The sequence below is a fragment of the Athene noctua genome, chromosome 6 (genome assembly GCF_965140245.1).
Source record: "Athene noctua chromosome 6, bAthNoc1.hap1.1, whole genome shotgun sequence".
Taxonomy (NCBI): domain Eukaryota; kingdom Metazoa; phylum Chordata; class Aves; order Strigiformes; family Strigidae; genus Athene; species Athene noctua.
In genome coordinates this window covers 49,663,321-49,674,767 of record NC_134042.1, presented here as the reverse complement: position 1 = coordinate 49,674,767, position 11,447 = coordinate 49,663,321, and the positions used below count along the sequence as shown (strand labels likewise).

General features: G+C 49.6%; 1 protein-coding gene across 2 annotated transcripts in view; it reads right to left on the bottom strand.

Annotated features, from left to right (window-relative positions):
• Positions 1-1,169: 1,169 nt before the first annotated feature.
• TXNDC16 (thioredoxin domain containing 16) overlaps positions 1,170-11,447 on the bottom strand; it is a 41,772-nt gene continuing 31,494 nt past the window's right edge. For both annotated transcript variants that reach the window (XM_074908957.1, XM_074908958.1), the window contains 4 exons: positions 7,152-7,290; positions 6,372-6,532; positions 4,621-4,811; positions 1,170-3,271 (listed from right to left, as the gene is read on the bottom strand). In XM_074908957.1, the coding sequence (XP_074765058.1) occupies positions 2,985-3,271; positions 4,621-4,811; positions 6,372-6,532; positions 7,152-7,290 (778 nt within the window). In that variant the 3' untranslated portion in view covers positions 1,170-2,984. The remainder of the gene's footprint in view (positions 3,272-4,620; positions 4,812-6,371; positions 6,533-7,151; positions 7,291-11,447) is intronic.

Here is an 11,447-nt window from a genome sequence, read left to right as displayed (position 1 = left end):
TGCTCACAGTCAGCAGCTCCAGCAAACGCAGCTGCCGACCCAGTTTGATGCCAGCAGCGGTGGAACGTGGACAAGCATGTCCCTTACCCATGTTACCACAGGTGCTGGCACTGGACCTGCTGGCTGGGCTTTGCTTGGGGGTCCCAGCACTCCCAAACCCGGTCAGGAGGTTCAAGCTGATAGATCAGCTTGATGCACCTCAATTCCTGGGTTCAGTTTTGGGCCCCTCACCCCAAAAAGGCCATTGAATGACTCGAGCGTGGCCAGAGAAGGGCAACGGAGCTGGGGCAGGGTCTGGAGCACAGGTCTGCTGGGGAGCGGCTGGGGGAACCGGGGGGGTTCAGTCTGGAGAAGAGGAGGCTGAGGGGAGACCTCCTGGCCCTCTGCAACTCCCTGCCAGGAGGGGGCAGAGAGGGGGGATGAGTCTCTGGAGCCAAGGAGCCAGCGCCAGGCCCCGAGGGAATGGCCTCAAGCTGCCCAGGGCAGGGTCAGGCTGGCTCTGAGGAAGGATTTCTGTGCAGAAGGGGCTGTTGGGCGTTGGAATGGGCTGCCCAGGGCAGGGGGGAGTCCCCGGGATCCCTGGAGGGGTTGAAGAGTCGGGCTGAGCCAGCGCTGAGGGATCTGGGGGAGTTGGGAACGGTCAGGGTGAGGGTCATGGTTGGACTGGAGGAGCTGCAAGGGATTTTCCAATCGAGGTGATTCTGGGATTCTGTAATCCTGTTGTTGATGTGGGGGCTGAAGCCTTTAGAGTCAGGACTCCCCAGCCCTCCGGGCCTGCCACAAGGAGCAAACAACCCCTCAGCCACCAGCATCCCCACAGGACGCCACTGGATAACTGTTCCCCAAGACGCTCCAGCATCAATTAAGCAGAGGCAGTAATTTTCGCAGCCATAACGGAGATGTGGCACTGACCCCTAGTGACAAGCTCCTGCCCAGTGCTGCACAAGAGAAGGGCTGCGACTGAAAAAAGACACGCAGCCAAGAAGCAGGGTGATGCAGGGATGCTCCTCATCTTGCACAAACCCTGCCGAAGGAAGGGAGCATTCCTGCAGGGCTCGGCAGGCTGGGGGAGCGTTCCCAAAGGGATTTGTCCACCTCTGCTACCCCCAGTCCAGGACACCAGCCCCTCTACTCACCACACTGCATCCAAGACAGATGCAGATGGACCGTACTCGAGAGAGAATTTATTTAAGACAGCAATGACAAGTCCAAACGTCACACTTCACCTGCACCAAGAGAGAGAGCAACGCTGTCACACCAGCAGTGGCGTCATTAGGGACAGGACGGGAAACGACTGATGTACAGCGGCGTAACGACCTTATCCAGCTGAGGAATGACAGGAACTCACGGAGGATCTGTTGGTGCCTGGTAATCCTCCTTCCCTTGGGAATCCTCAGCTGCATGGCAGGCCCTGGTCTGCATGCTCCAGCTTATTACTTTAAATACATATATTTTGGCTCTAAGCCTGTCATTAAATCCAAAAATGGTCTGTTTCAATTAAGGGATACAAGAAGAACCCAGGACTAATGGTCTATTTCTGGGCATTTCAAAATACTCTCAACCATGTGGGCTGCTTGCAGGATGAGAAATAGACTTTACAATGCTCCCAGCAGTTCCTCGCCACCCATTTTTCCCCTCCCCAGTAACTTTAGAGCCATAAGGAGGAGGAGGAGGAGGATCTGACCCTCCCGGCACACCTCAGCGGTGCTGTGGAAGGGAACAGAGGTTTATTGAAGGGGGTGGGAAGATAGTCATGGCATGGGTGGGATTAGGCAAAGCTTCCTTCCAAAACCACAGCTCTCCCCAGCCCACATCTCACACCGGCCCTCAGGTCCTCCAACAAGGAAGGACAGACCTTTTGCTGTCCCCCAGAGATGGGCAGAGGCTGGAAAGCCACTTCCCCAGTGTCTCTCTACCCAGATATGGATGTGAAGCAGCTCCACTCCGCGCCAGAAGGCTCTGGCCCCAGCACTGCCAGCCTTGCCCTTCATCTCCCTCCCCTCGTTTCCAAAGAACTGGGCTTTCTGCAAACCTCACTCCCTGCACCATCCCCAGCTCAGGAGGCACCAACCTTGCCGCCGTCACTAAAAGCAAAGAAAAATCGAGGCTGCAAATAACCCCCTGGGCTTGTAACCAAGAAAATGCCAGCATTGAGCAAAGCCATTTTCCAACCTGCCCGCCCTGGGGATTTGCTGGTAAATTTTTGTCCCAGCTATTCACGGCTCTTGCAATGACCTGAGCTCTGGCCTTCCTAATAAAACTGCTGTAACCAGATACTCCTCTTACCCCCGAGGATGATGAACACGCTCACGAATTCAGCTCACAAGTCAGGTGTAAACACAAGTGGGTGCCAGTTTCAGCAGCCCTGGAGTGGGTGGCACGCTTGCCCTCCCAGCTCCACATGGTTACAGCGCAGATGCGATCACTTTTTGAGAGCAGGGCTTGCCGACATGCAACAGTAGAGCCACCACTGCAACCAGTGGGGAGAGAAATGTGCTTTTTATCCTGGAATCACTCACCCCTTCCTGCTCGGGGGCACCTATGTGAGACATACAGAAACTACAGAGCAGGGCTGAGCTGATTTGACTTTTCCAGTGTAGTCTGTGGCGCAGGCGAGCCTCCAGCGTGCAGTGAGCTCGCCCCAGCTCTTCCCCAGCTATGGGGTGGGCTGAGCTCCCTCGCAGCGACCTCCCTGCAGATCTCTTGCCCCTTGCTGTGAAATACAATCCGGGGGGAGCCAAGGTGAGGGGTGTACGGACATGTTTCTGGCACCAGAAATCACAGCCACCGCAGCATGACCAGCACACTGCAGCAGGGCATTCACAGGGAGACTTAGGGGCTGTTTTATCCCTTCACCATTAATTTACAGCTGAAAGCACTCCTCTCTCCCGTGTAAAGGCTCATGGAGGGGTGGGAAAGTGATTAAGGTTTTCTAGACACCATCCCACATCTTTCACTGGCCTGGGCAGGGGGACGCTCAGCTCTCAAAGCTCGCTGTGTCTCTTGCCCTGCTTCTCCCTTGCTGCCAGCCTGGGGGCTGTCCCCCGCAGGTCTCTCCCAGGGGACGTCATTTTCTCTGCCTTGGTCTCCCGGGATGGTTCCTCCTGGGCGGTGGTGTCCCCTCCGGGGCTTTCGGGTGGGTGCTGTGCTGCTGGCGTGTCCCCGTGGTGCTGGGGGGTGTGGAGGGGGAGCTCGGGCACTGCGGTCTCCATCATCTGGAGGAAGTTGTAAGCGGGGAGAGGCGGTTTCCAGTCTTCGTCAGACAAGGTACCTGAGAAGCAAATACAATCCTGGGTTAAGAAGTTAAGAGTTATGCAGCCCCACTCCACAGACATTTCCCTTTCAAAGGAATTACGGCTTTTTTTTGCCCTTCCAGTGAAAGCAAAATGCAAATATTTTCTTAAAGATCACCTTCTTTCCGTCAAAACTAATACCACCACCCCAGTTAAACCAGTCAGGGGTGCATTAGGCTCCACTCCCCGAAGGCTATGGGGATCCTCTCTCCTCAGACACCCCCACTGCAAAGGTCACAGCAGGTGGATGTTTCATTCGTGTCTCAGACAACCGTGTTAATGACTGCACATTACTGAGACGCCATTAGGAGTGAGGGGAGACTGCTGTCTATACGAGGAGGAAGCGGTCCCATTACGTGAGGATGCTCTTTAATTTACGCTTTTAAGACCGATCACATGGTTCATAGCACTTAAAAGCCTGAGGAAGGTGGATGTGATGGTTGGCACAGCCCTCGGCCATGCCGTGAGCTGCTCAGCCATCAGCTCACCCCTCCAACATCCCTGAAAACTAAGGTCCCTGCCTTAGAGACCTACATGACAGCCTTTAGCAGTGGCAATGGAAAGAGGTGCAGAAGCACAGCTGGCTCATGGGGTTGTCTTCAGCTCCGGTAAGAGCCGACACACCCTACCCATCAAGCTGATGCCAGCTTTTGGAACCACTTGCTTTCAAAGGCTTATTTTAAAATTCACAAAGATCAAGTGGAGTTACCCCATTGCCTTTCCAGAGTCTGGAGCAGGTTGGCAGCCAACAATTCCCAAGATCCCTGGAGCATCCCATGGCTACATGTAAGACAGGAGGAAGGCACATCCGTGCTGCCTTCCTCCAAAGCTTCAGCAGGCTGACCCAGGCAGGAGGGATGCAGCAAAAAGCTCCACGGTACAAACCAACCCTTTATGTCCCAAAGACCACAACAAAGCACCAATTTCTTTACCCTCTCCCATCCAAAAGAAATGCTGGGAGGTGCCTTAAGAGCAGCTATTTCTTATGCTAACACCTGAGATTCAGGAGATTTTTTATTTGCAAGCTGTGTTTCGGAAGGTCTGTTCACAGCAACCAGAGAGCACAGCCAGGTTTGGGGAGTATCGTGGGGAAGAGATGTCGATTCAGAACTTGGCTCTGAACCTTAAACAGTCCCAAAGTAAACTTGTGAGTCCGGGTATTCTCTTCTGGCCGGACTATTTGTACTTCTCCAGCTGAAACTAGCAGAGCTAGTTTTTCCATCATTAAATTCCAAGGCAGACAATTTATTGCACGTAGCATCTTCTCATAAACAGACTGGAGCTAACAGTGTGTGCTTAGGAACCTTACAAACGCGCGTCCACTTACTGCTGGGAACCTCCAGGCCTGCTTTTAGCTTCTCCAGCCAAGACAAGATGTCCAATTCAGTGATAGACTGCTCTGAGGGGAACTTGAATACCTGACCCCCGGCATGAAAGTTCACCCAGACGAGAACAGGCAACGAAGGCGTGGTGGCAAAATATGCCTTCAGGACCCCGCGTCCCACCGGAGTCTTCTTCCTGTGGGGAAGAGGAGATTCAACTTGCTCACCAGAGGTTTGACAGCACAAGATGGAGAGCTGAGCAAGCACCAAAGCCCTTGAGCCACATCCAGCAAATTTTGCCTACGGGACAGCTGTAGAAGCTCACCGCAGTATTTATCAACTCAATGCCTTAAGCAAGACTTTAGGGTCAGATGGGAAGCGAGTGGGCAGCAGATTAGATGTGGAAAGAAATCCTCGAGCAGGAGGAGCTGGGGCAAACTCTGTAGGTGGGTGTGAAATGTTCTCCACTGTAAGTTTTTAAGGACAGGGGAGACAGGAGCAGGACAGATCCTGCAGCCCCCGTGGTTAGTCTGTGTTTGTAGGCAGAGCTACCAGCTCCCTCCAGCCCAGCTGCTGCCACTGCCCCACTGCGAGGCAAGTCCCAGGGCTGGAAAGGCAGGAGGTGATGACAAGGGCTGTGCTCAGGAGGTCCAGCCCCTTAGGCAGCTGCTGGGTGCTTCCCTGCAGCCCGAGGAGCTGGGGTGGCAACTCCCCCAGGTGACACAGAGAGAGCCAAGAGAGGACACTGAGATGGAGGCACAGCAAGCCCATGAAGACGCTGAGTGCTTCCAGCACTATTTTCAGGCTGAGAGTGATGCTCGAGGTGCGAGCTGGCTCTCGCTATGGAAGGAGGTCCTCTTTCTAGGACTGTGCTATTCTTTCTGAGCCAATGGGCGTATTTGCCCTCTTTTGTGGTAATGCACTTCTGTTCTGACAAAGGACAGCGCTCTCTTTCTCAGGGAGAGCAAAGGCAGATGTGTAGGTGGGGAAGTTCCAAGGGCTCTCGTTTCTTGTGCATTACTGGCAAACAAATCGTCTTCTCTTTGAAAACATGTGCGTTCTCCGTTAGCTAAACTTCAGCCCACGCTGCGAGGCACTTCCCAGACTTCAAAGCACGCTATGATTAAGACAGTGAGGTGTCTCTGGACTTGGACAAAACAAACAGAGGCTAAAAACTGAAAATGCAACTAGTGAGGGGAGGATTAAAAAAAAATCCCCTCTCCTACAACTTTCTATTTCTTAGCTCCTGGAGTAATTTGATTTCTTGAGTATTGTTTAAGTTTGCCTTATGGGGCTTCTTCTGGCTGTCCCTTCTTCTGAAAACTCTACCCCAGTCAGTAATCAGTAATTATCCTGTTGTGATTCCTTCTGATTGCCGGTGGAAAAATGACCATACGACACTCCAGGAGGGCAAATTTACTCTTTTCTCCCACATGCAACAAAAACACAAATAACACCAGAGCCAGGGTCAAGCTACCACACGATATCTTTGAGAACATTTTACTCTACTGAAAATTATTTCTTCAATCAATTAAACCTTTACAAATTTTACTTTGTCGTGCAATTTTGCAGCTGCCCAGAACACATACTGAATCATTGCTAAATGCTTTGACCTCCCAACTCATGATGACTTCAGACCGAATAATCACATTACCAGCCAGATAGTGTTTTCAGTAATTGCAGACTCAGTTTTTTCTTGCCCTGAAACACTAAGAGAGAGCTAACGGAAAGAGAAAAGAGGTTTTTATACACTCACAAGTTCAACCAGCAAGCCACAAACTCTTGCTGGGGTCTTCCTTTTGCCAGCTTCAGCATTTCCTTGCTTTCTATTTGACCGATGTCATCATCGCTGAACAAGATGAGGAAGGGCTTTCTGAGTTGCAAGTACCGAGGCAGATTTTGCACGGTGATTTCTGGCTGCAAGACATCAAAACAAGAAGTTGGGGTTTATAGGGAGAAGAGCACAGGACAAAATTAGACTTTCTGTCCTTATGTGAGGGGTGCAGGGGCTCAGCAAAGCTGTAGGGTTCATGTTGAATGCAAGCAGCTCGAAAACAAGTGTGGGTGCTGGGATATTGGTGCACGTTGGAGATGCCTACGCCCAAGTCTGCCCGTTGCAAGCCAAGTCTGTATGAGCAGCTGTGCACTCTCAGATGACAGGGTGTGAGCACAGAAGGCAGAAGCAAGGCCAGCTCAGCCCAGCTCCACATCTTACGGCTAAAACCAGTCTCTGAAAGGCATGTGGAAGAAGCAAGGAGCAGACCTTGCGAGAGGCCAAGCCACCACAGCAGCAGGTCTGTGACTACGGGCACAAGCCAGGCCATTGACTCCCAGGGTCTCTCCTCCCACGAGACCACACAGCAAACAGCAGATTTCTGTCCAGACTGTCTGATCCATAACATAAAATTTAAAACCAAATGTAACTCAGCATGATAGAAATAATGAGCAAACATTTTGCACAGCTCCACGCTATAATCAGTGCTTCTGCAAATGACCGCAATGGGAAAAGGACAATTTTTTTTTTTTTTAAACTTACAAAAATGTCCAGCAATTCATATCTGATCATCTGCACCATGTCCTGCGCGTTCTGTTTGGATAAAGTGATGCCTTCCACGCTTTGACCTCCACTCCTGGCAAGGAGGAGGGCTGGGGGAGAAACTGCATATTTACGGGATCTGAAAAAGAAGGATGGTCACACGAACCGGCCGGGGGATTTGGCACACACCAAACCTGCTGCAGGCAGAGCTGGTATCCTCATGGGGAAAAGTGGGGACAGGGATGTAGGGGAGGGAAAGGCTGCTGTTAGAGAAGGAAAGGGTCACGTTCCCCGTCGCCCCCTCTCCAGCCCCTGCAGCGTTCTGATTTGATGGGGAGAGACGGGGCTGACGTGTTCCCTCGTCCCCTTCTGAAACAACCACTTAGCCAGCTTGCACCAGACACTACATACATACACACACAAACCCGGATATTTCCTCTGCAAAAAGCCATCAGCCTTAAATAATTGGAAAAATCCATCTGAACTATTTGCTGGCACTTCTCTTTCATTTTCACACCTAAAGTTAGGTGGTGCAAATACCCACCCAGCGCTTTACCCTGCCTCCCAAGCCAAGGCAAACAGAAGGTCTTAGAGCCCATTTGAGGGACACCAACCTAGAGAAAATAAGCTTCAGAAGATCTGATTTTTGGCTTGGTGAACACGGGCAATTTTGCTGAAGTCCAACCCCACGTTAGAGCCACACACACGACCTGCACATGTATACTCTTGGTGGAGAAGCCAGCTCATCCTTTGTTCCCCGATGTTCTTCCGGTTCAGAGGGTTCAAGGGTATTTAAAGAAAAGCTGAGAAAGTGGAAAGAGCAAAAATAGGAGAAGTCTAAGCAATGAAAGGGCAGGGGGTAAACCAAGATGGGAGAGCCGTTTTCTGGAAGCCTGAGGAACTTCAGCCCTGAAGGCTCCAGATGTCAGTGCCCAGAGGAAGGGCGTGAAGGAGGAAATCAGCTGCCTCAACAGTTTTTTGGGGGGTGTCTGTAGTTTATTTTTCAAAGGCTGCTGGTAATTTCTCAAAGGCTGTGACAGCAGACTTGCTGGGGAAGTGAGTGAGGTGTAAGGACGTTTTGGGTTGTGGAGGTGGGGAGGTGCAAACCCTTCGATTTCCTTTTCAGAAGTACTCTGGTCTATTCTTTCTTTTTTTTTTTTTTTTTTTCATATGAGAAAGATGCAACACAGGCACAGCCTACTGCACAGGCAGCTCACAGAAGAGCCATGTTACAACCAATTGCACTTCTCTCCGTGGTTTGCCCAAAGTTCATTTCGGACACTTATTTTAGCAGTTCCGAATGGGATCGAGATCAGTTCAAATTTGCTTTAAAAAGTCTCAGTGTTTGGTGGTTTAGGTCGTCAATGACAAAGCAAGTGGAGGGAACTGCAGATAACGTTCAGTGCATTTGCAGGCCTTTTGTTTCCTCCATTGCAGCACTTCTCTGGAAATAATACAAATTTCCCATGGGCACCATGGGTTTGCACTGATGTCTTGACAAAGAGCAGCAGTAATAAATGACCTTGGACTTTCTTGGGGCCGTCAAATGTTGTGAATCCTGCTGCTAAACTGCTATTGGATTTATCTGAGCCATTTCAGTTTCATTTTGCAGTATTCTCTGCTTTTTTAATTTATCTTTGTAAACCCAGCCCTGAGCTAAGCCTTCTCCTTTCTGCCCAGACTCACGAGCTCCACCAATCAGGGAAGCTGAGTTTTGCACTTCTGGTCATGACTGGGAATCCTTTGATCTATTAGGAAGGTCCTCACCTTTCCTCTCTGTTGTTTTTCAAATTGACCTGTATTTGCAATCAATTAAGAATGGTAAGACCCTAGAAAATTTTTAAATTCAGGGATTTTGAACTTCTTAAGTCTTCCGTAAGTCGTAAAGAGACTCTCTGGCTTCTCAGAGGAGGTAAGGACTCTTGTTCCCTATGTCTAAATACATCAATTCGTTTAGCAGCCTTTGATAAGGAAGTTATGGCCAGAAAATCAATACATTCCCCCTCTTAATAGCTAGAGTCTACCCTGAAATCACTTCTCATCTTACTGGTACCAAGTGGTTGTATTGTTGCTTACAGTAGCTTTCTATTTATACAGAAGGGGCATGCGATGGGTAATCTGAGACTTGCATTTAAATCAAAAACATCTGCAAACAAATACTTGGCAGGAATCTATGACATCTAAGTGTTTGAGAAATAAATAATGGCTTCATTCAAAGCATTTCTTCCTTAACGTGTTGGGTTTTTTTCAGTAGTTACTAATTGAGCAGGTGCTTGCTGAGCAGTTTTGCTAACAACATTCTTTGTGTACTTTGTATACCTTTTTCTCTGGGAAGAGGGGAATCAGCTTTCCATGACCTGAGAGCCACAAACATTTCCTCCTTGAGTGTTTAGCAGAAGAATATCTTTTCTTTTCTTAAAAAGGGAAGTGAGCCTGGCTCTTGCATAAGGAATTCCTGTAAGTGTTTACTTTCTACTTACAGTTGAGAAGATGACCATCTACAGTAGCTTCACCCACAAATCACAGCCAAAATCCAAACTTGGCAGAATGAATATCAATATAAACTGTATTAACTATTCCAACTAAACAGGAGCACCCTGCAGACTGCGGCTGGAGCAGGAGGATGGAGGTGTGTTCTTGCATGTGTCACTGCTGAGAGAACACAGGCTTTTTCTACTGGTATCTTGCTTTGTAAGATCACCTGCCCTCCTTTGCTTTTTTTCCTTCTATCAGCTGGGCTGAGATCCTTAGGAGACCCTTAGCTTGGGGGGGGGTCAGGTTTTTCACCCTGATGCTGCTGGTTGTGAATTCTGTACCTGCCCTGTGGCCTCTCACCCCAGCACTGAACAAGCCTGGCACTGCCTCACTTCTAAGACCCAACCACGGCCGGTGATTTAAGCACAGTTACGTTAATAGAGTTGTACTACCAGGATATTTGCCTTTTTATTTTCCCTGCATACCACAAAAATACCCATGTCTCATCAGAGATACTAGGGATGCATTGCATCTGTAAGGAACTAATGAAAATAATCCACTGTTGCATTACTGGCTGTTAAACCCACACCTGGAAAACAGGCCAAGGACCTTCTGGGATTTTTAACTCTAATTTCTGATGGAAATGAGATGTCAGGACAAGCTGGAGATTCCCCCTGGATCTAGCTGTATTTATAGGCACTGAAGCATCTCTCAGTCTAATCCAAAGTGCTTTGCTCCTTGCTGGAGCGAGTCTTAATGACACCATTAAGTGCACAGACTGATATATGTTCAGATCCCATTAACTCCAATTTGGCTTAAAGTTAGGGCCACAGCTGATGTTCTTATTTAATCAAAAACTGACCAAGAAAGTCTTGGCTTCTCCGCCATATGTGCAGGAGGAAAGCTGCTAATTTTTCTAGCACTCTTCCTCTAGAAAGAGGATGCAGCTCCCCAAAGCTCTGTCTGGAACTGGTGGTAACATCTTGCTCTTGCCAAAGGGAGGGAAACAGGTAAGCGCATCTTTCAAGACAAAAAGATCCACAGTAAGATGAATGGTTGAAAAGATAAAGGTAGGTTCTTCCCCACCCTTGGCAGCTGCAGACACCTCACAGCCAGATGCGAGTGCCCACCGGGAAGCTGGATGAGACCCGAAGGGGTTTAATGCCTTTCACAGGGCTGCAGAAAGGCGTCTGCTCCACACCAAGGCAGCTCCACGGGAAGACAGCATTTATTTCAGGGCTTTCAAACCATTTTCCAGCACTCAGACACAACACCTGCTAGCCAAGAAAGCCTGCAAGTAGTCACAAGCAGCCTCTTCTGGCTACTCTTGGCAACTGGGGGCAACCATCAGAGCAAGACTCACATTTACACCCCTGGCTTTGCAGCAATCACCTTATGCTCCCCTTCCTCATCCCCAGCTCAGTGGGTGCTTTTGCAGCAGGAAGAGGAGACGAGAAGGTGAAGGGACTACAGAAAGAGGAAGACCAGTAACAATTCATCACTGCTTCCTGATGGAAAGAGAAGGGCAGATGTGTTTTTTCTTCCTCACACACAGATCCAAGCTAGAAGGTATAATATTTCCAGCCTGTTTTTTCATCCATAAAAGTTTAGTCCTGTCTGCATGAGGAACATGACAGATGTCTGGGGGCTGGCAGGGCTGGAGGACTGAAAAAACCCAGAACGAACCTGAATAGCAGAAACAGAGGTGACCATTCATTCTAACTGGGCTAAATGAGTTGACCATGGAGAGGCTGCAAATCAGTGGCAGAGCCAGGGCTACATCTCCCTTTGGCTGAGTCCCGACCAATCTCCTTACAGGAC